The sequence below is a fragment of the Peromyscus californicus genome, unplaced genomic scaffold, assembly GCF_007827085.1.
Source record: "Peromyscus californicus insignis strain IS unplaced genomic scaffold, ASM782708v3 Scaffold_1__1_contigs__length_55948999, whole genome shotgun sequence".
Lineage (NCBI taxonomy): Eukaryota > Metazoa > Chordata > Mammalia > Rodentia > Cricetidae > Peromyscus > Peromyscus californicus.
The window spans coordinates 30,011,592-30,035,511 of NW_026294492.1; the positions used below are offsets into that span (position 1 = coordinate 30,011,592).

General features: G+C 48.1%; 1 protein-coding gene across 1 annotated transcript in view; it reads left to right on the forward strand.

Annotated features, from left to right (window-relative positions):
* Positions 1-20,517, forward strand: part of Galm (galactose mutarotase) — a 60,478-nt gene extending 39,961 nt beyond the window's left edge. Inside the window, exons 5-7 of the mRNA XM_052746346.1 lie at positions 15,848-15,989; positions 18,426-18,600; positions 19,318-20,517. Coding sequence (XP_052602306.1) covers positions 15,848-15,989; positions 18,426-18,600; positions 19,318-19,395 — 395 coding nt within the window. The 3' untranslated portion in view covers positions 19,396-20,517. The remainder of the gene's footprint in view (positions 1-15,847; positions 15,990-18,425; positions 18,601-19,317) is intronic.
* Positions 20,518-23,920: the final 3,403 nt, after the last annotated feature.

The window sequence follows — 23,920 nt, forward strand, 5'->3', positions numbered from 1 at the left end:
ATGACTCCACACGTAGTTTTAAACCCATTGTTCTAAACCTTTAAATAATTAACAGTGGAAAGTGAAAAACAAAACAGAAATAACCTATTCTTAAAGGAAACTGGCTGTGCTCCAACACTTTTCCTTTTACCAAATGCACGTGTACATGCACGTGTGTAACAATCAAAACAAGCTAATCGTGTGCCAAGCAGATGCTGGTATTAGGGAAATTAAATCCTGCAAAGACACAGAACTTAGCCAAGGTCGCTCAGTATCTGAGTTCATCTGAATCCGAAGATATTTTGCGTAGGTTTACAAAGCAAAATACAAGGAAAACAGAAACTTTGTTTTTAAACTGGGGCTGATGGCGGAGGCCTGTAATCCCAGCTGCTTGAGAGGCTGAGGAAGGAGAATCTCAAGTTCAAGGTCTGCTTGGGCAACTTCGTGAAACCCTATCTTAGAATAAAAAGCAAAAGGAAACCTTGGTGTATGAGTCAGTGGTAGAGTGTTTGCCTAAGGCCCCAGGATTAATCCCTGGGAACACACACACACACACACACACACACACACACACACACACACACACACACACGGGACCATGGGACCTCATGTATTCTGGACTGGCCTGAATCTGTAGTCAGAGTAACCTCTCATTTCTGGCTCTCCTGCTTCTACTGCCCATGTGCTGGGGTTGTCGACAGGCAGCATCCAGTTTATGCAGGACTGGTGATAAAACCCAGGGTTTCATGTATCCTAGACCAGCAGTCTACCAACTGAACTACATCCCCAACCCCCCCCCCAAAAAAAAAAAACGAGTTTCAGAAGACACAGTGTTTTTTAAACTTCCTGTGTATATGCATGGTGCTGGGGATTGAACCCAAGGCCTTGCATGTGCTGGGAAAGTACCTTCCACTGTGGTACATCCCTGGCAGACCAGGCTGGCCTCGAACTCGCAGAGATCGCCTGCCTCTGCCTCCTGATCCTTTTTTTAAAAAATTTACTGTTAAATTAAAATGTCTGCATGTATGCCTGCTGGCCAGAAGAGGGCACCAGATCTCATTATAGATGGGCGAGCGCTGTTCCGGAGGGAGTGGAGAAGGGTTCCATGTGAACAGCAGTTGAACATGGGTCAGCCGGTCGGGGTGGCGCACACCTTTAATCCCAGCACTTGGGAGGCAGAGGCAGGAGGATCTCTGTGTGTTCGAGGCCAGCCTGGTTTACAGAGCGAGTTCCAGGTGCGTCGGGACTATAGAGAGAAACCCTGTCTCAGGAACTGTTGCTGGGAATTGAACTCAGGACCTCTGGAAGGGCAGCCAGTGATCTTAACCACTGAGCCATCTCTCCAGCCTCCCACCCCCTTTATTTTTAAAGAAAGAAAAAACATTATTGGAGAAAACATTTTCCTACCTATCTCACCAGAGTTTTCTAGAGAGCCTCTACCAGATTTAAAGTTTTTAAATTGCATTTTTTAAAAACATTTCATGTATGTATGCACACACACAAGCCATGGTGTATGTGTGGAGGTCAGAGGATAACTTGTGGGAGTTGGTTCTCTCTCCTTCTCCAGTGTGGGTCCCAAGAATCAAACTTAGGTCATAGGCTTTCTGACAAGTGCCATCTTGCTGGCTCTATTCTTTTCTCCTTCTTCTCCTCCTTTTAAAGACTGTTATTTAGTATTATTTGTGTGTGGGGGGAGTGTCTGTATGTGGGGGTGTGTATCTGCATGTGGGGGTGTGTATCTGTGGGGGTGTGCATCTGTATGTGGGGGGTGTATCTACATGTGGGGGTATATGTATCTGCATGTGGGGAGTGCCTGTATATGAGGAGTGTGTATCTGTATGTGGGGGTAGGTGTATCTGTATGTGAATATGTATGTATCTGCATGTGATGGTGTGTATCTGTATGTGGGGTAGGTGTATCTGCATGTGGGGTGTGTTGGGGAGCTTGCAAGCCACAGCACATGTGTAGAGGACATTGCTTTTTTTTTTTTTAAGCGACGCACATTCAGAAAAAGCAGACAACTATTTCACTATTTTTGATCAAGAGTTCATAAGCAGCAGCTCACTGTCTACCCTGTTTCTTACATCTTTTACCCCCACACCCGAATTGTCAGAGCTCAGAACCCCTTAGGGTTTGTGTGATGTCATATAAACGTGTCTAGCTTGTGTCCCAAGCAGAAGTCTATCATCGCCTGCCCCTCATCGCATGAGCCAATCCTGACTCATGCTGTCACACCTCTGGAAAACCAATGTTGACCCACCTGAGTCCCACAATCACACAATCATGGGATTGTAAGTCTGTGTCTGCCATGTTGTTTCCGGCTTCCTGGGGTCAGTTTAACCATTGACATAGATGATACTTTAATTTTTTTTTTTTTCCTCAAGACAGGGTTTCTCTGTGTAGTTTTGGTGCCTGTCCTGGATCTCGCTCTGTAGACCAGGCTGGCCTCGAACTCACAGAGATCCGCCTGGTTCTGCCTCCCGAGTGCTGGGACTAAAGGGGTGTGCCACCACCGCCAGGCTAGATGATACTTTAAAGAAAAAATTGAACTCATAAACTCCTGTTTGTATGTGTGTGTGCACATGCACGCAGAAGCCACATGACAGCCTCACATGCCCTTCCTTGGGCACCATCCATCCTGTCCTTGGAGATTTCTCACAGACCTGGAACTTAACAATTAGGCTTGGCTCGCTGGCCAGTGAGCCCCAAGCAGCTGCCTGTCTGCGTTTTCCTGGAGCAGGGGTCACATGTCACTGTGCCTGGCATTTAAATTTTAATTAACTTTTTACTTTTTTAACGTGGTTCTGTGCATTCAACTCGGGTCCCCCAGCACCCCCAGCACCCCCCTTTACCTATGCTTGGTTTTCTCCCATCCAAAAGTAAAGTCAAGGATCCAGGCTCTTGATGTAGCCTCTCTTGAAGGCACTTAAAAACAATGCACATAGGAGAGAAGGATGGAGAGAGAGGAGCCTCCCCTAGGGCTTATCAGTTAAGTTCGGAGAGGTAAAAACATCCTGGAACGATGTACTGGAGCTGTTGCTGCATAACCAACCGATCCCTCCAACCCGGTTGTTTACAATCTCATTGTTTCTCTTAGTCAGGGCGGGTCAGCCCTGGGGCCTCCAGCAAAGATCAGAGCAGGTGCTGCTGGGACATCTGCAGACTCCCCTTCTTTGTTGGGCTGTCATCCTGACTGCACACGCTCCGCCTTGTGACTTCTTAAGCTTCCTGATGATATGTATGGTGGCGGGGCTTCCAGAGCACATGTCCTGATAGGGCAGCCCAGGCTGAAGCCGCTGTGTATTTCATAACTTCAGCTCGAGTCACACCCAGCACCTCTGTTGTTTGAGGCAGTTCTTGAGGTGCGTGTAAGTTCTAGGGGGAAAAGAAAGATATCAGCCATCAGTGAGGGAGTGTCAGTCCCACCTCAGAAAGGGGATATGTGGGAAGCGATGTAGACGGGGCTTCAGTCTGCCACAGACATGAAGAAAGGCCACACTCCTGGTGATAAAATGTGCCGGTGAGGCCCTCGGTGAGATAAGAGAAATCGAGGCAGGTGGGTTGCAGAAGGGCTGAGTTTTCACTTTCAGAAGACACTTCACACTGTCAAGGATGTGACTAGTACGAGGCCGACTCACCCCTGGTGACAGAGATCTAGCATTAGACAGTTTCTGTCTTCAGCGATCAGATCCGCTTCATCTTGCCAAACTGACGCTGCTATTACGGCCAGAGCGCCATGCTCATGAAGTCTTTGGGGACCCTGTCCATACGGCCTCCTCCTGTCCCTACCCCGCACTTCCGGGTCATTGTCACTCCAACACCACCCTGTCGTAATTCGTGGTCTTTTCCTTATCCATACTGGTGCCGTCCTGATCTGCTGTCTTCAGATGAGCCTGTCCTTACCTGTTCAGTGCTACTGTCTTAGGTTTGACTGTGTTCCTCCGCCTCTGACCTCTCTTCAGGATGTCTGTCCTTGAGATCCCATCATTCTTCAGTACCACAAGAGCCCATAGTCCTTTGATCCTTCTATCCTTTCCCTCGGCTCTCACCCACCCACTCATGACCTCCCATCCACCCCTACCCGACCCCGGTTCAGGTCAGGAGCCCATCGCTGAAAAACACCCCATTGCAAATGTTCTCAGCTCACTTGCCTCTCTCCCAAGCGAGCCCCAGGCTGTTACATCCAGCCCACCCTCGCCACAGCAGCTTCCCTGCAGCTTTAGGTCTTGTGGCCTGCGTGAACAGCTCGCGAGGGGGTCCTTACCGCCGTGTGACTCAGGTTCTGCCGGCATGAGGAAGCAGGTTCAGTCAACTCACTCCTGAGCCCTTGAGCTGTACCCCCCACGTCTTTGGGTCAGAGGTTACCAAACTGCCAGGCTTTAGGTTTTGTGGCATACTGAGAGATGGATGGATGGGTGGGTGGATGGACGGACAGGGAGGGAGACGGGGTGGGGAGGGAGGGATCTGGTGGCTTCTAAACCAGAACCATGATATGACATCCTCTCTGCGGACACATTTTCCATTTCCTTTTCATTTTCTGTGCACTCAGCTTTGTTCAAAGCATGATTGACGTCTCTTTTCTATTCTTAGCACGAAGCAGCAACTCACATATGCAGATTAGCCAAAGTGCAAAGAGCTGGTTCATTTTCCAGAGTCTTAGAAAAACCAAGAGGACTTGGGGGCTCAGGGTGGAAGGTTGCTGTCACCAAGGCCCCCTCACCTCATAGAGCGTCAGAGAGGGCCTTCGAGGACATTTGGAGGCTGGGGCTCTGGAGACGTAGCACTTCGGGCAAGTCCCCATGCATCTGGTTCAGTGTTTCTCTCTCTCTACAAAGTAAGGGGTCTGGATGAGGCAGTTCACACGGGCCTTCCCAGACTCCCCATAATGGCTCCTGTTTTCCAGCATTGGTTCAGGCAGCCTCAGCTTTTCCATCAAGCAAAGGCTCTAGCTCATGCCGGAGGCTACGGCACGCAGGACACTGTGTTATTTATTAAGCGGCACTGTTTACCATGTGAGAAAGGCCACGAGGTACGACAAAATCCACTATAAGAGTTTATTAAGGGAAGGGAACAGAAAGGGTGTGCTCAGGCCATGGGAATGATCGCATAGGAAAAAGGGAAGAGGGATAAGTGGAATATGCTTTTATAGCTTCCGCCCGCACATGCGCATATGGGCTTACGTAGCTACGCCACACATGCACATAAATTTCGTGATCATGCTGCGCACAAATTACATGGTCATGCAGCACACGGATTATGTAGGACATAAAGTCCTAGGATGACTGTGCGTGTGCAGTCACGTAGCTGGGGGAATGGCCAAGAATTCTAACACACTGCTCCTGCCCTTGGAGAACTCATCTTTGTAAGAGGCCAAAAGCTTGCTATTGTGCAATAGTTCGACCATCCCAGCGTGTGGTGAATGGTTCAGAAAGTCTGTTCCATGTCTCATGAGAACAAAGTAGAAAAGGGATTAGTCTGACTGTAAAAGTTAGAGTCCTTTCCCAGGAAAAATGCTAATAGACAGGTTAGAGGGTACTCTGACTTTTTCGGTTTTGGGTTTTGGTTTTGCTGTTTGGTTTTTTTGAGATAGATTCTCTCTGTTATATAGCTCTGACTGTCCTGGAACTCACTCTGTAGACCAGTGGACCAGGCTGGCCTCGAACTCACAAAGATCCACTGCACAGCTTTTCGTTTTTTAGACTGGGTCTCACTGTGTCACTCAGGCTGATCTTAAACTTGAGATATTCCTGCCCAGTCCCCAGGGGCTGGGATTAGATGCAGAACCATACCTTGCTGTAGATGACTGCTGGGGATGCTGTGAATGTTTTACTCTGATTGATTGATAAATAAAACGCTGATTGGCCAGTAGCCAGGCAGGAAGTATAATGTAGGCAGGATAAAGAGAGAGGAGAATTCTGGGAAGGAAAGACTGAGTCAGGAAATGCTGCCAGCCACCTCCATGAGGAACAGGATGTAAAGTACCGGTAAGCCACGAGCCACGTGGCAAGGTATAGATTTATAGAAATGAGTTAATTTAAGGTATGAAAACTAGATAACATGGGTTGGGGATTTAGCTCAGTGGTAGAGTGCTTGCCTAGCAAGCGCAAGGCCCTGGGTTCGGTCCTCAATTCTGGAAAAAGAAAAAAAAAAAAACTAGATAACAAGAAGCCTGAGCCACACGACCATATAGTTTATAAGCAATATAAGTCTCTGTGTGTTTGCTTGGGTTCAAGTGACTGGCTGCAGGGTCACAGGAGCTGAACAAAACCAGGAAGCATTTAGCTACAGATGACACTCCCCCCCCCCCCCCCCCCCCCCCCCCCCCCCCCCCGTTGTTGTTACTGTTGTGTTGAGATAGAGTCTTACTCTGTACCTCAGATGTGGTGCTCAGGGTGATTCTCCTGCCTCATCCTTGTGATGCTGAGATCACAAGTCTGTATTAGAGAGAATGCTTTTTTTATTTCATGTGCATGGGTATTTTTTTTTTCCTGCATGTATTCTGTGCACCGTATGCGTATGCGTACCTTCTACCCACAGAGGCCGGAAGAGGACATCAGACCCCCTGGAATTCACGTTAGCAGGCATTTTGTGAGCTGCCGTGTGGGTGCCGGGAATTGAACCTGGGCCCTCTAGAAGAGCAGCCGGTGCTCTTAACTGCAAAGCCGTCTCTTCAGCCCTTAGAAAATAGTCTTTTTTTTTTTTTTTTTGGTTTTTCGAGACAGGGTTTCTCTGTGTAGCTTTGGTGCCTCTCCTGGAACTCACTTGGTAGCCCAGGCTGGCCTCGAACTCACAGAGATCCGCCTGGCTCTGCCTCCCGAGTGCTGGGATTAAAGGTGTGCGTCACCACCGCCCGGCAGAAAATATTCTTAAGTGATCAGTTGGACTTTACTGGAGTGTTTTGGGAGTCACAGAAAAGGACATTCCACTTATTAGAAAAAGCCCAGGCATGGTAAATCTAGGGGACAAATTTCATAATTTCTACATATCTGCACATGAAACATGAGGGTACATGAATTTTTAAAAAAGAAAAGGAAGGAAGGAAGAAAATCTTATTTTGGAACTATTCCAAATTTGTTTGTTTGTTTGTGACGGGGTCTCTATGTAATCCTGGCTTTCCTGGAATTTGCTATGTTAACTAGGCTGGCCTCCAACTCACAGAGACCCTACAGCCTCTGCCTCCTCCGTGCTGGAATTAAAGGCGTGCGCCACCACTTCCAGCTCTACTCCAAATTTCTAATCTTATGTCACGTCATAGTCTTTAAGAATGAACTCTCTCCAACCTCTGCTCGATGCTGCATGCGTTACCCTGAAATGTTTGACTCGTTTCTGTATGCTGTGCTCCTGATACATATCATCCCTCAAATATGTCCATGGAATGTGTGAAGCAGCCCATGACAGACAGCAGCTTCATTAAGGAAGAAGAAGTACGCAAGCCCTGACTTGCAGTTTACCCCGTGTAAGCGAGACAGGCCTGCGGTGTGCCCTGTGCCATTGTCACGAAATTCCATGGCTTCTTTATTTCATATAATCTTCTACGTATGCCTTATGGGGAAGTATTCGTAATCATTAGGCCTGTCACAAAGCTTACACTGTCAGTTGAGTCAAGTATGGCTTTAAGAAAAAGTTAAGTGGCCAGGTAGTGGAGGCGCACGCTTTTAGTCCCAGCACTCGGGAGGCAGAGGCAGGTGGATCTCTGAGTTCGAGGCCAGCCTGGTCTACAGAGTGAGATCCAGGACAGCAGGGCAACAGAGAGAAACCCTGTCTGAAAAAAAAAAACAAACCAACAACAACAAATATGTGTGTGTATATGTGTGTGTGTGTGCATATATACATTTACAATAAAGGACTTCCAAAACCAAAATTACACTTGAAAAACTGTATAGTAAACAACTTTGATAAATATTTTGCAAGAAGAATGAAATAGAAACATTAGATAGCCACATGTATCTCCTACTTTATGTACCTTGGGCAGTTTCTCCACAAGCTGACTTGATTATGATTATATGATTATACTTACTAAAGTCTACATAAATGTTTAAAAAAAAAAAAACGTACCCGGGAGATCCCCACCATCTAGGATTTGCCTTTGAGATCCAAAATTAGCTCCTAATTCTCCCCATAATCAGGGTGCGGAGGACTGACTGCTCCGTGTTTGTGACTGTTCTTGCTCTCGCGTCTCGCGTTTCTAGCGCCACCTCCTGGCAAGCAGTGTCTCTACTACCTTCCTCCAAAGTGAAAAGGGGAGGCGGGGGAAATAACCCAGGCTTTGTAAAGGGCACCTGCCTTGCAAGCATAAGGCCCTGAGTTCAACCCCCACGACATACAGAAAAAAAGCCAGGCGTGGTGGCACAGACAGGGGAGGCAGGGACTGGTAGAACCCTGGGGCTCACTGGGCCAGCCAGCCTAGACGGACCAAGTTCCAGGCCAGTGAGAGCCACTGCGTCAAAGAACAATGTGGGCGGGGCGGGGTGGTGCCTGCCTTTAGTCCCAGCACCAGAAGCAGAGAGGCTAGCCTGGTGGAGTGAGACCCTATCTAAAAACAAAACAAAAGGAGCCAAAATTTTTCCCGTGACTCAGACCATGAAAAGGCCTCGGAAGTTTCCTAAGATAGAAGAAACAGCCAGCATGGATCAGAAAGTGTCTTCGTTCTCTTAGTACCTCTAATGTCTATCAAATTGCTATGTATTATAATCACATATAACAAAAACTTACAGTACATTAGAGCATAAAATAATGTAAATATAGGGGTTTTTTTGTTTGTTTTTTGGGTTTTTTGTTTTTTTGTTTTGTTTTGGTTTGGTTTTTGGTTTTTCGAGACAGGGTTTCTCTGTGTAGTTTTGGTGCCTTTCCTGGATCTCACTCTGTAGACCAGGCTGGCCTCGAACTCACAGAGATCCGCCTGGCTCTTGCCTCCCAAGTGCTGGGATTAAAGGTGTGCGCCACCACCACCCGGCTAGGTTTTTTTTTTTTTTTATAATGAAAATTCTTCACATCTGAGATAGCTGAAGTACTGCTCCGAAGAAAAATCTGCCCTACTTATAATAACCAAGGAAGTGTAAAAGAGAAGGGAGCTAGGCGTCTAGTGCAAGGATCGTGACCTAGAATAATAGCAAGGGCTGTAGAGATGGCTCCGTGGTTAAGAGTGTACACTGCTTGTGCAGAGGACGTGAGTTTGCTTCCAAGACCCTTGGTCAGATGTTTGTAACCACGTATAACTCTGGCCCCAGGGAATCTGCCTTCTTCTGGTCTCCTAGGGTACCTGCACTCATGTGCATGTACACCAACACAGACACACACACACAGACACACACACACAGACACACACACACAGAATAAAATTTTTAAACAATAAGAATAACAAAATAAGTATAGAAAAGAAAAAAATGAATAAAGAACCAGACATCTGGAGATGTCTGGTTCATGGAGAGATGGCTCAGTGGTTAAGAGCATTGGCTGTTCTTCCAAAAGACCTGGGTTCAATTCCCAGCACCCACATGGCAGCTCACAACTGTCTGTAACTCCAGTTCCAGGGGATCTGGCCTCCTCACGTGGACATACATGCAGGCAAAACACCCATGCACATAAAATAAAAATAAATAAATTAAAATAAATAACCAGACATGCATCTGTAATCACGACACTCATGAAGCGGAGGCAGGAAGATTGTGAATTTGAGACCAGCATTGACTACGTAGTCGGGTCCAGGCCCTCTGGGGCTACACAGAAAGACTATCTCGGGTTTGGGGATGTAGCTCAGTGGTAGAGCACTTGCCTAGCAAGCGCAAGGCCCTGGGTTCGGTCCTTAGCTCCAGAAAATAAAATTATTAAAAAGAAAGAAAGAAAGACTATCTCTAAACAACAACAACAACAATGGCAGCCGACATTATGATTTTAAAAAGAGGAGCTGCTTCACTGGAGAGAGGGAAAAAATAATAGATAAAACAGGGCTAGGGATGTAGCTCGTTGTTAGAATGCCTGACTAGTATTTGTAAGGTTCCGGCTTAAGCCTCTAGCACGGGGTGGGGGGAGGGGAGATAAAGCATTAACAACAACTCTCATTTAATCTTGTTCAATACAAATACTGAGAAATTATCACAGAAAGATCAAATCGAAAGGATTATAGCGGTCTCTTTGAACTCTGTGTGTGCGTGCTCCCGTGTGCACATTCGGAAGCCAGAGGAGGATGTCAGGACACCGAGCTCTGCGTCCCTCCCTTGGAATGGTCTGTCTCTGAGCCTGGAGCTAGGGTGGTGGCCAGCAAGGCCCAGCATCCCTCCGGATGCTACCTCCACCCAGCCGTAGGCGCTTGTGTACAGAACCACACCTGGCTTTTTGTGTGGCTGCTGAGGATCTGAACTCAGGTCCCCACTCTTGCTCAGCAAGTTTCCTTACCCATCTGCCTAGCCCAAGAAATCTTTTTTTGTTTGTTTGTTTTTTTGTGTTTTTTGAGACAGGGTTTCTCTGTGTAGCTTTAGAGCCTATCCTTGAACTTGCTCTGTAGACCAGGATGGCCTCAAACTTACAGAGATCTGCCTGCCTCTGCCCTGTACTGGGATTAAAGGAGTGAGCCACCACCGCCCGGCTTAGCCCAAGGAATCTTTTTTTTTTTTTTTTTTTTTTTGGGTTTTTCGAGACAGGATTTCTCTGTGTAGCTTTGCGCCTTTCCTGGATCTCGCGCTGTAGACCAGGCTAGCCTCGAACTCACAGAGATCCGCCTGCCTCTGCCTCCCGAGTGCTAGGATTAAAGGCGTGTGCCACCACCGCCCGGCATAGCCCAAGGAATCTTAAATAGACAAATTGCCATAGATGAAAAATGTCATCACAGAGAAGAGTTATCTATTAAAATGCCTAGGGATAAATTTAGAAACACCTGCCCAGACGCATTGTGTGAGAAGATGGTACGGAAGATTAGCAGATTTGAGGGTGGTGTGTGCACACGCCGCCTCGTGACTAGCGTGGTGATGTCTCCTGCAGGGGGCAGGAGGAACAAGCAACAGTGGGTGCCGTGGAAGGGAACGGCCATGTGAGGAGTCCTGAAATTCCTTCATCAGATGGTGTTTGGTACCGTCTACATCCGTCACCACTTAAGTTCATCACATGGGCAATTACCTTGTCAGGATTCTATTTTAGAAAGAGAAGATTCGGAGCCAAAGACGTAGCTGTTTCTGCATTTCCCAAACCACCGCCTTCCTTGTGTCTCCTAAGGCTGGCTGTGGTAGCTCTTTTGTGCTTCCCAGACTCCCAGGCGGAGAGCCCAGATACCAGGATGGTCTTGCCTGGGTGACAGTGTCTTGCTCAGGTGTTTGTACTCCAGACCCCCAACGCCCCGGGTGGATTTAAGGAACCCAGGCCTCCTGCGTCAGGAACAGTTCTGGAATTTAAAAAGGGATGTTCTCTTTTGTCCAAAGGTCCTGTTTCCTCACAGCATGTAGGAAGCCACAGAAGCAGAATTTAGGACTCTAGTGGCCAGGCAGGTTCTTTTTTCACTTACATAATTATTTCAGTGGTTTTGTGTTTATTTGTTTTGTTTTTGAGAGGAGATCACGGAGCCCTGGCTGGCCTGGATCTTGCCGTGGAGACCAGGCTGGCCTTGAACTCACAGAAATCCTCCTGCTTCTGAGTTTGGAATTAAAGATGTACACCACCAGCTGGGAGGTGGTGGCGCACGCCTTTCGTCCCAGCACTCGGGAGACAGAGCTCAGAGGATCTCTGTGAGTTCGAGGCCAGCCTGGGCTACAGAGTGAGTTCTAGGACAGGCTCCAAAGCTACACAGAGAAATCCTGTCTCGGAAAAAGAAAAAAAAAAAAAAAAAAAAAAAGAAAAGATGTACACCACTTGGCCAGCCTTGATCATTTTAATGGCCTTTTGACCTCTATAATGCCGAGCAGGGATGCTCTGGCCTTGGCATGGTTGTATGATGACTGCCACATCTTTCCTCTGCTTTGCTGTTGGTCCCCACACAGCCATGTCCTGTCAGGACTGGCTACTCGTCTGTGTCCCTACGATGAGCCTTCAGGACAGCCTCCCTGGTAAGGAAAAAACTGCACATAAGGCTGAGGGATCTGGCTAGCATCAGGGAAGCTGTGCTCACCAGACCGTAACTCCTCCAGGATTCTCGTCCTTCAAAGCACGGAGTCAAGTGGCGGACCTTAGAATGGCCGTACATCCCGGCTTCCTCTTGACTGCCCAGTCAGCTCATTTGATCCTGTGGCAATAACTGTTCTCAGCACAGTTTGGAGAGTGTCTACAGACTGATGGGGACGTGCCTGGAGTCCCTTTAGCTAATACCAGCCCACAATGGTTTAAGAATCTCAGCCAGGGGACTGGAGAGATGGCTCAGAGGTTGAGAGCACTGGCTGCTCTTCCAGAGGTCCTGAGTTCAATTCCTAGCAAACACATGGTGGCTCACAACCATCTGTAATGAGATCTGGCGCCCTCTTCAGCCTGTAGGCATACATGCAGGCAGAACACTTCATACAAAATATTTTTTTTTTTCAGTTTTTTTGAGACAGGGTTTCTCTGTGTAGCCTTGGCTGTCCTGGATCTCGCTCTGTAGACCAGGCTGGCCTCGAAGTCACAGAGATCCACCTGCCTCGTGCCACCACCACCTGGCCAAAATAAATAAATCTTAAAAAAAAAAAAAAAGAATCTCAGCCAGGTGGTGGTGGCACACGTCTTTAATGCCCATCAGTTGGGAGGCAGAGGCAGCAGGAGGATCTCTGTGAGTTCGAGGCCAGCCTGGTCTACAGAGTGAGCTCCAGGACAGTCAGGGCTGCACAGAGTAACCATGTTCGGGGTAGAGACGGGTGGGGTATGGGGACAGACAACAAGAACATGACTCACTGTGAATCTCAGAACTTATTCGTGTCTGGTCGTTCATTATGAGCCCTAGGCTAGAATACCTATTACCCTTTATCCAGCTCAACCTTTATAGTCATTCTTTTTCTCATCACTGTAACAAGTACCTGCTGGCAAAAGCAGCCCTAAGGGAAGGAGGCTTTCTTTCGCTCCTGGTTTGAGAGGGCGTGGTTCATCACCGAGGGGAAGTATGGCTTAGCCACGGCTCCGGGCTGTGGCTGCAGAGGCCTGAGGCAGCGCATTCCTCACATCAGGAGGATTACAGGGCTCAGCCTCAGCCGCCTGCCTCCCTTTTCCCGTTTTATTCATTGACTATTATTTTTATCTGAGACTCCAGCCAGTGAGAGGGGCACCCATATCCAGGGGCTTTCCTCTTTGAACTCTCAGAAACAGCTTGACAGACATGCCAGGAATGTCTCCTAGAGGGTTCTAAATCCTGCGGTGTAGACAGCAATGACCAACCATCACAATTCTTAATGAAAAGTATGTGTTTCCTTGATTTTTTTTTTCTATTTTTGCACTTAAGAAAACTTCAAGGGCTGGAGGATGGCTCAGCAGAGGACCCAGGCTTGACTCCCAGCATCCATGTCAGGTGGCTCCCAACCACCTGTAACTCCAGCTCCAGGAGCTCGAACACTATCTAATACCTTCTTCAGGATTTCAGTCCCCTGCACTCACGTGCACATACCTCCACAGACACAGGTGTACACAAACTTAAAAAAAAAACACTTTGTATGTATATATACGCATATGTATATGTGTGTATATATATATCTGCATGTGTGCATTTGTATGTGTGTGTAAGTGCAGATGCATGCCTGCCACAGTACGTGCATGTGTGGAGTTCACAGAACACCTCCATATGTGAGCCCTCACCTGTTTACTCCTCTGGAGTAGGTGAGACCTGGGAGAATGGAGTCAATAAATGAGGCCAACTAAAGTCTCCTGCAATAGCCAACTTTATTTAGAGCACCGGACAATTTGTATACCGAGGGTTAAGAGGAGTCACATGAGTAGAGTGTACAACCACAAGGGTAAGCAGCGCATGGCAGACAGGCCGTACACGACAAAAACATGTTTTTCCATAGAGGCAATATAAACACATGACAATAGCCTGTGGTAATGTGAAGTAAACTCACTCCTATCTGCTACACCTGGGAAGGGCACAAAAACACATTCCAAGAACAATTTTGTGTTTTTGAAGAAACTGAGGTCACAAGACCCTTATTTTCTTGGAGTTTTCTCAAAGCACTCAGAATTCTTTCTTAAACGATCTCCTCGGATGACTCCATTCTTGGACCATGTTCCCACACTTTTCACCTTGTTTGAGTTTTGGTCTCTCTTGTCCCCACTGTTCTGCATACACTGGTCTCTCTTGTCTCCACTGCATACACCTCTCTCTCTCTCTCTCTCTCTCTCTCTCCACTGCTCTCTCTCTCTCTCTCCTCTGCATACACTGGCCTCTCTTGTCTCCACTGCATACACCTCTCTCTCTCTCTCTCTCTCTCTCTCTCTCTCTCTCTCTCTCTCTCCTCCACTGTCTCCACTGCATACACTGGTCTCTCTTGTCTCCACTGCATACACCTCTCTCTCTCTCTCTCTCTCTCTCCTCTCTCTCCTCTCTCTCTCTCTCTCTCTCACTGGCCTCTCTTGTTCCCACTGCATACACCTCTCTCTCTCTCTCCTCCACTGCATACACTGGCCTCTCTTGTCTCCACTGCATACACCTCTCTCTCTCTCTCTCGTCTCCACTGCATACACTGGCCTCTCTTGTCTCCACTGCATACACCTCTCTCTCTCTCTCTCTCTCGTCTCCACTGCATACACTGGTCTCTCTTGTCTCCACTGCATACACCTCTCTCTCTCTCTCTCGTCTCCACTGCATACACTGGCCTCTCTTGTCTCCACTGCATACACCTCTCTCTCTCTCTCGTCTCCACTGCATACACTGGCCTCTCTTGTCTCCACTGCATACACCTCTCTCTCTCTCTCTCTCTCTCTCTCGTCTCCACTGCATACACTGGCCTCTCTTGTCTCCACTGCATACACCTCTCTCTCTCTCTCTCTCTCTCTCTCTCTCTCTCTCGTCTCCACTGCATACACTGGCCTCTCTCTCTCTCTCTCTCGTCTCCACTGCATACACTGGCCTCTCTTGTCCCCACTGCATACACCTCTCTCTCTCTCTCTCTCGTCTCCACTGCATACACTGGCCTCTCTTGTCCCCACTGCATACACCTCTCTCTCTCTCTCTCGTCTCCACTGCATACACTGGCCTCTCTCGTCTCCACTGCATACACCTCTCTCTCTCTCTCTCGTCTCCACTGCATACACTGGCCTCTCTTGTCCCCACTGCATACACTAGGACAGCTGGCCTGCAAACTTCCCAGAATTCTCCTGTCTGCCTCCCATCCTGTCATAGGAATGCTAGGATTACAAATGAGTGCTCTTGAGTCCAGCTTTTACATGGGTTCTGAACATCTGAACTCAGTATGCATGCTTGCAGGGAAAATGCTTTACCCACTGAACCATTTCCCCACTCAAAATTTTTTGTGTATGTATGTATATATGTATGTATGTATGTATTTATTTTTATTTTGAGACAGGGATTCTCTGTATAGTTTTGGTGCCTGTCCTGGAACTTGCTCTGTAGACCAGGCTGGCCTCGAACTCACAGAGATCCACCTGCCTCTGTCTTCTGAGTGCTGGGATTAAAGGCGTGCGCCACCACTGCCCGGCAAGTATGCTCTGCAAGTGCTCTACCAACAGAGCTGCGTCCCACCCCTTTTGTCCATTTTATATTGTTTTAGATACTGCATTTGGCAATCAGTTGCGTATTCTGATCCAGGGAAGCCAGCAACTCATTCTCCTTGGGATCCAGGTTCCCATCTCCTCTACACGTCGAAATGAAGGCTGAGAGACTAGACCCAGCAGGCCTTTGGGACAGTGTATAGAAAGAAAGCTTTGGTCTTGGTAAAAATAACCACCTCTGTTGTCTCCAATCTCTTCCCAGGAGTCATTGCTCCCGTAGAAGGAACTGCATTCGATCTGAGAAAGCCAGTGGAGCTGGGGAAACACCTGCAGGATCATCACATCCATGGTTTTGACCACAATTTCTGTCTGAAGGGATCGAAAGAAAAGCATTTTTGTGCAAGGTTGGGAACTTTGTCCTTATTGTCTCTGCAGGGGAGAAGAAAGAGCAGTTCTTGTGAGGAGCCTTCCCTAGGACAGTTTTAGCAGCACCTGATAGGAGCAGGGGTCAAATACCACAGCCTGAAGTCCTCTGCCCTAAGTGAATCCATCCTCCCCAACCTCACATCTGCCTGACCTTCTACCCAGCATCCTCTCTGCCTGGCCTGTACGCCCCTTTTCTGTTGGAGGCCCTAATTCTCCTGTTCTGGTCACCCCTGCCTTCACTGACAGTCCAGAGCCCTTGGTGCGTTCCTAGTCTGTGGGACAGAGTGTTGCTAGAGTTTTCCTGCCTGGCCCACAGTCAGGACAAATCTCTCTCACCCGCCAGTCCCAAGCCGCTCAAACCCGACCAAGAAAACGCAGAGACTTATATTGGTTACAAACTGTATGGCCGTGGCAGGCTTCTTGCTAACTGTTCTTACAGCTTAAATTAATCCATTTCTATTAATCTATACCTTGCCACGTGGCTTGTGGCTTACCGGTACTTTACATCTTCCTTGTCCTGATGGCGGCTGGCAGTGTCTCCTCCTCAGCCTTCCACTTCCCAGCTCTATTCTCCTCCTTGTCCCGCCTATACTTCCTGCCTAGCCAATGGCCAATCAGTGATTTATTTATTGACCAATCAGCAACACATTTGACATACAGACCATCCCACAGTAACAGAGCTGGAGGCTGCGCTTCTCTTGCAGCTCTGGCCACCCCCACCTCCAGTTTGATAGACAAGTGAGTGCAAACGCTCTTCTCAGCAAATCCAGTTCCCAGGGGCATTTTGTTGGGGAGTCCCCATCTCTACCCAAATACCTAAGAACATGCTTGGCATGAACAGCTAGTCAGTTCATGATTGTAGACTCAAAGGAGTCCCGGCGGGAGGTGACTCAGACCCCTGAAAGAGACAAAAAGAGCGTCCCAAATCTCCGAGCTCTAGGAATCAGGGCCTCTGGGGTTCCACTTGCTCAAGACACCTTCCTATTACATAGCTATTACTCAGGTTTCTCTCCTCAACGCCCCTACCCAAGGAGCCCTTCCTGCCTTCTCCCCATTGATTCAAATCCTGGCCCCTTCTTCCCAAACATTTCTTTCTTCAGCCTCTTGGTTGACAATGTATGTGTATTTTGCATTTAGAATTTTTTTTAAATAATATTATTATTAGTGTGCATTGCGGGGAGGAAGAGGGAGAGGATGGAGTGAGGTGGGGCAGGATATCTTTCAGAAGTTGATTCTCAGGGTCAGGCTTGTACAACAGGCACGTTTACTGATGAGCCATCTCACTGGCGCAACAACACACTTTGAATGGTTTCTTGTGTGATTTGCCCCCTGGTAAGACTGTTCGACACAGGCCTTGCTTTATATCAGTACCCCCTTAGCAAGAAGTACAGACCCAGGCCAGGTGGTGGGAGGCAGAGGCATGCAGATCTCTGTGAGTTCAAGGCCAGCCTGGTCTACAGAGTGAAATCCAGGACAGTCAGGGCTACACAGAGAAACCCTGTCTCGAAAACCAAAACTAGGAGAGATGGCTCAGAGGTTAAGAACACTGGCTGCTCTTCCAGAGGTCCTGAGTTCAAGTCCCAGTAACCACATGGTGGCTCACAACCATCTGTAATGAGATTTGGTGCCCTCTTCTGGCCTGCAGGCAGAACACTGCATACATAACAAATAAATAAAATATTAAAAAAAAAAAAAACCCCAAAAAATAGCTAAATAAATAAACTACTCTTTCAGAGCCCCATGGCCAGACATGGGGACACATGCCTTTAACCCCAACACTCCAGAAGGAGAGGCAGGTACAGCTTTGTGAGTTCCGGTGCAGCCTGGGCCACACCCTGGGGGGAACATATCTCAGCAGCAATGGCAGAGTGATCACGGGCCAAGGACAAGGCCCTGAGTCCCATCTCCAGCATCACAACAGAAGAATGTCAGGACCCTAGAATTACCTCTCTCCAGCCTGACTCCCATGACCGACTGCGGTCCGTCTGTGTTACCATGCCCCAGAGAGGCCAAGATCATCCGAGAAGTTGTTTCTGAGGGTCCTCAAACCCAACACGCCTCCTCTGTGAAGCTTCCAGAATCCTTGTCCCATTCTTTTTTTTTTTTTTTTTTTTTTTTTAAAGATTTATTTATTTATTATGTATACAGCATGTATGACAGCAGTCCAGAAGAGGGCACCAGATCTCATTACAGATGGTTGTGAGCCACCATGTGGTTGCTGGGAATTGAACTCAGGACCTCTAGAAGAGCAGTCAGTGCTTTTAACCTCTGAGCCATCTCTCCAGCCCCCTTGTCCCATTCTTATCTCCTGCATCCTTCTTGGCCCCGTGGTGCGGCCAGGTCCGATTCCCGTCCCAAAGCTGCTTCCTGGCCTCTTCCCTCCCCGCTCAGATGCGGCTTGTCTTTGTCCCCAGGGTGCGCCATGCCGGAAGTGGCCGGATCCTGGAAGTATACACCACCCAACCCGGCGTCCAGTTCTACACCGGCAACTTCCTGGATGGCACTCTGAGGGGCAAGGGTGGAGCGGTCTATCCCAAGCACTCCGGTTTCTGCCTGGAGACCCAGAACTGGCCCGACGCAGTCAACCAGGTAACGCCACCGGCTGGCTTGTCGATCCGGTGTCACACAGGTCCCGACACTCAAGTCACGCTATGACTATGATTCAAGTCCGCGTTTGTGCTTTGCAAAGCATCCAACCCCAGCCAAGTAACTGTTGTTAAAAGCTCAAATCTTGTACCATCAACAGCTGTCTTCAGCGTTTCTCCTTGTCCCTTCCCGTTGATTTTCTGCACTTTCCGGGGGCGGGGGGGCGGGGGGGGCGGGGGCATGGGCAGGGACGTGCCGTGGGGGTCCGAGGACAACTTTCAGGGGTCAGTTCTCTTCCTCCATGCGGGTTCCAGCGGTAAACCTCCGGCGTATCAGCCTGAGCCTCAAGCACCTTTACCCACTGAACCATCTTGCCAGCCCACACCAGTCTACGAGACCATCCGAATCTTGTCTTCCGGGTTGTTCTCCCGTTTCCTCCCTGCTTGCCACTCAGAGCACTGCGGCTCTAACGGTCAGCCGTGGGAAGCAGCTTGTACCATACTTCAGAGTATAAGTCGGGGCGTTGCTTCCTGTAGCCAGTTCTCGCTTTGACGAAGGAGGCTTGGCGCGGTGGTAGATTTTTCGTTCATTTCCCTGCAAATCAGTAACGCACTGTCCTCGCTGGCTCCGTGGAGTCCACACACACGTGGCTTCAGAGACTGGTGCAGAGGCACACCCCATGGTGCCCGGCAAGGTCTAACCGCGCCTCTCCTTCCACAGCCCCGGTTCCCTCCTGTGCTGCTGGGACCTGGAGAGGAGTACAACCATACCACCTGGTTCAAGTTCTCTGTTGCTTAAAGAAGACTGGAGATGCGGCCTGGTTCGGGCCAGGCTGGGTCCCCACTAGGCCGCCTCCTATCCCGGTGAGGACTTCGAAGCTTTAGAAGTGATCCTGCGTGTTGCCATGCAAACGGTAGCTGCCGTAATACAGTCAACTTGCATACTGATTTCCTTTCCCAACACCTGGCTTCAGGCCGTGTCTAATGACCAGCTCTGTTCTCTGTCCAGGTCAGAGGACAAATTAACTCTACTAACCAATGCCATCGTCTAAGGCCTGACCCGAGTGGAGAAGTGGTCCTCGGGACTCTGATGCTCTTACAGCCTCTTTAAGCCTTCCTTTCCTTGATGGAACTCTGTTTTTCTATCTCCTTCTTTACCTCAGACTACCCTCCAGAAGTTAGTATAACTTGAGTTCAAGCTATGAGAATTCATCTCCTCTGTACCTCTCTCTACCTCAGTCTGCCTAAACATTCCTAGGGTCACTGAAGGACAGCAGGGGTTTGGACCCTACACCGTCAGAGCCTTTCTTCTCAGATTTACATGAGGAGCATCAGAGATGACCCCGTAGTGAAGAGCACACACTGCTCTTGCAGAGGGCCAGTTTAGTTCCCAGCACCCATACCAGGCTCACAACTGCCTATAACTCTAGCTCCAGGGGATTGAGTGCCCTCTTCTGGCCTGCATGAGTACCCACACTCATGTGCGCATACACACACACTCATATACACACAATTAAAAGTAAATCTTAAAATTAAAAAAAAATTCACTTTAGAAGCATTAGAGTGAGTTGAACCATCTTTTTAGGGTGTGACTTAAACCATGAGAGCCAAATATCCAGAAGAATTTAGATTTTCCTGCCTTTGAGGTTCACTAGAAGCCAAGCTAAGGTGTAAGAAGCTGCATAGGCATGGAAGACAGGAGATGAGTGAGAACACCTCACACCAACAGTGCCTGGAGGGATTAAACTTGGCATCAGAAGCAGATGCTACAGTAGAGAGGAAGTGTCTGGAGGCACCTCTTTTCCTCAATGATTACATCATCGGTGATGGGCTTAGGCTGCTGCTATATATTTGAAAAAATATATAGTTTATGTTATTATCTGCTATAGTCAGTTAAAATAAAACCAAAATTTCACCTTCAGGAGACTCGTTCATTCATGTGTGTGCATGTGCACACATGCACGTGTGTGTGTGTGTGTGTGTGTGTGTGTGTGTGTGTGTGTGAGAGAGAGAGAGAGAGAGGTAACGTGCCACATAGCAAAATGTGTGTGTGTGTGTGTGTGTGTGTGTGTGTGTGAGAGAGAGAGGGGGAGGGGAACGTGCCACATAGCAAAATGTCGATTAATATAAAAGGGTTAATTTTAAGTTTTCAGAGCTAGTTGGGAACAAGCCTACGCTAAGGCCAAGCTTTTATAATTAATAAAGTCTCCATGTCATTTTTTGGGAGCTGGCAGTACAAAGAAAGACCCGGTCCACCATAGAGTATTGCTGCTGCTGGCCTTGTTCAGGGAGGTTCTGTTTGCTGGGGTAAGGGTGACAGTGGCAGTTCCTACGGCTGCATGACTGTTCAAGGTGCTGAGGAGTGATTGTTGAATGTTCATATGTGGGTCATCTCCTCCGTCCATCCATATCTCAGAAGAGGAGGCAGGAGAGTGTAAGAAAGGGATAGAATGTGGTGGAATATTGTCCTCCAGCCAGGACATTGAGGCACAAGACTGGATGGGAGGGAGTGGACGAGGTCCCACTCTTCAGAATACAAAAGTAAGTGCCAGGCAGTGATGGTGAACACCTTTAATCCCAGCACTCAGGAGCGGGAACAGAGCCAGGCGGACCTCTGTGAGTTGGAGGCCAGCCTGGTCTACAGAGTGAGTTCCAGGACAGCCAGGCTATGCAGAGAAACCCTGTCTTGAACCCCATCCACCACCACCCCATACAAAAGTAGCAACTGCTGGGCGTGGGGACAACACATTTTCTTGGGTGATGTACTCACCCATAAATTGCCCATGTTCTAGGTAACCCTTCATCCATGCTCCTATAAGTAACTCTGACTCATTCTCTGGTTCTCCAAGTTACTTAGATGTAATCATTTCTTGGATCTGTCACTGATGCCCAATCTGGGGTCAACATTTGTTCACAGCTTCCCAGGGAAAGCTCATATAACACACGCTATTTTCCAAAGGGTCTGTTTCACTTCATGCTGTAAACAGTAAGTGACCTAATGCTGGCTATGGGGACCCAATGCCTATGATCTCAGCAACTTGAGAGGATCGTGAATCGGAGGCCAGCCTGGTCTACGGTAGCACAGCCTTGTCTACAAGGCCAACAAGAACCAACAGATGTTGTTTATGGAGTTTCTCTTTAGATCCTAGAACAAAAATAAATTGAGAGTAAATGGATGGAAAAGACAGACTGTGCAAACAGTACTCCTAAGAGAGTTTGAGCAGCCATCTAAATAGCGAACCAAATACTTTAAGAAAACACATATGCTGGCTATGGTAGAGGGTACCTGCAATCTCATCATTCAGGTGATAGAAGCCAGAAGATCATTCTGAGGCCTGCCTGGCACACACAGAAAATTCTAGGCTAGCATGCTTAACTAAAAGTAAAGTCGGGGAGAAGGCAAGGATTACCAGAGACAGAGGTGGTTTATAATAAAAGGGTCAGGCAGGGTGCTGGTTCAGTGGGTAAAGAGCTGGCCTATTAAGTGTGAGGATCTGAGTTTGAATCTCTAGAGTCCCCAGAAAGCCGGGTGCAATCGAAGGCCGCTGTAAACCCAGTACAGAACCCACAGAAGCTTGTGGGTTAGCTAGTCTGGTTTATGCAGCGGTAAAGAGGCTGTCTCAGACAAGGTGGTAGGAGAGGACCTACTCATGAAGCTGTCCTGTGACCCCCCACGTGTCTGTACGTGTACACACACACACACACACACACACACACACACACACACACACACACGCGCGCGCGCGCACGCACGCATGCACGCACGCACGGGCATTAGCATAACAATCATAAATATATGTACGCACCTAACAGCAAAGCCTTGAGATGCTTTGGTGCAATAATCATGGCTAGAGGCGTGAGTTGTTTCAGCACTGGTCAACTAAACAGTTCTTCTGGGACATACTGCGTCAAACTTCTGAAAGAAGTTTAAGTTTTTTCCCAGTTTATTATTTCTTTTAGCACAGTGACCTCTACTGGTACATATGTAAGTTAAAACACAGTTCCCGCTGTTTCAGAGTAGTGCTTTGCCTAAAGAAACCTAGAGGATACCTAGAGTCAGCCCCTGAGCGTCTGTCTGTGTGCAACCAGGCCAATGTCAGTTCCCAGTTAGGAAACAGAGGCCCAAAGCAGTGGTTTTCAATCCAGTTGCGTTATTAGAAGCACCAAAACGCTTTTGCACTTCTAACATGACTGATCCATTTGTTTTTAAGGTAGAATCTTTTGTTGTTGTTTTTCAACACAGGGTTTCTCTGTGTAGCTTTGTGCCTTTCCTGGAACTCACTTTGTAGCCCAGGCTAGCCTCAAACTCACAGAGATCCGCCTGGCTTTGCCTCCCAAGTAAGGTAGAAACTTTTTAAGGTCCCTAAATGATCCTATTACAAACAGGGATGAGAGCAATTACCCTATCGGTTTTCCTTAAGTGTCTCACTATGATTGCCAATATTGCATATACCAAGTACGCAAATGTGTTTATTCCCTAATTCACAAGCACGTTCTTCATTAATAAGCCACAGAGAATAGTCTTCAAGACCAGAAGCAGTATCTTGGTGTCTTAGTCAGGGTTACTATTGCTGTGATGAAACACCATGACCAAAAGCAACTCCAAGAGGAAAGAGTTTATTTGGCTCAGGCTTCATCATCACTGTTCATCACAGAAGAAGTCAGGACAGGGACTCCAGCAGGGCAGGATCCTGGGGGCTGGAGCTGGCATAGAAGCCATGGAAGAGTGCTGCTTACAGCTTTCTCTCCAGTTTGTTCATGTTTTTTTTCTTTCTTTCTGACCGGTTTCCCTTCCTCTCTCTTCCCATTTCTTCCCCCAACCTTGTACAATCCTTCCTCCCTCTCCTCAACACAATTCCATGGGCTCAGTCCAGTGCTTGGTTGTGGATCTCTGCATCTTTGATAACTATGGGACCCAAGCAGCAGCTTGGCTATACTTGCCATGACATGCTCCATAAAAATCAGCTAAAAGGTAGGCCTGAGTTTTGGTTTACTGGCAGGCAGTACCTGGATCCAGGAAAAACCATAAACTGACACCACCCAGGGAGGAATAGCATCTAAGGGGAAGTACCTGACATTCCAAACATTAAGTAAGATCGCCAGATGTCCCAGTCCAACATACACCTAATCCCCTTTTGCCAAGACACCCCTAGACAAATGTCAGCCCATCAGGGTCCTGAACCCTGGGAATCCCCTCACCCCCAACCTCTACTATGATAAAAAAAAAAACCCTACCCCGCACTCTCTGTTCTCACCCCTTCATTGGACAGTCTGAGACCAAGCTCGAGCTTGAAATAAAGGCTCTTTGCTTTTGCATACGGATT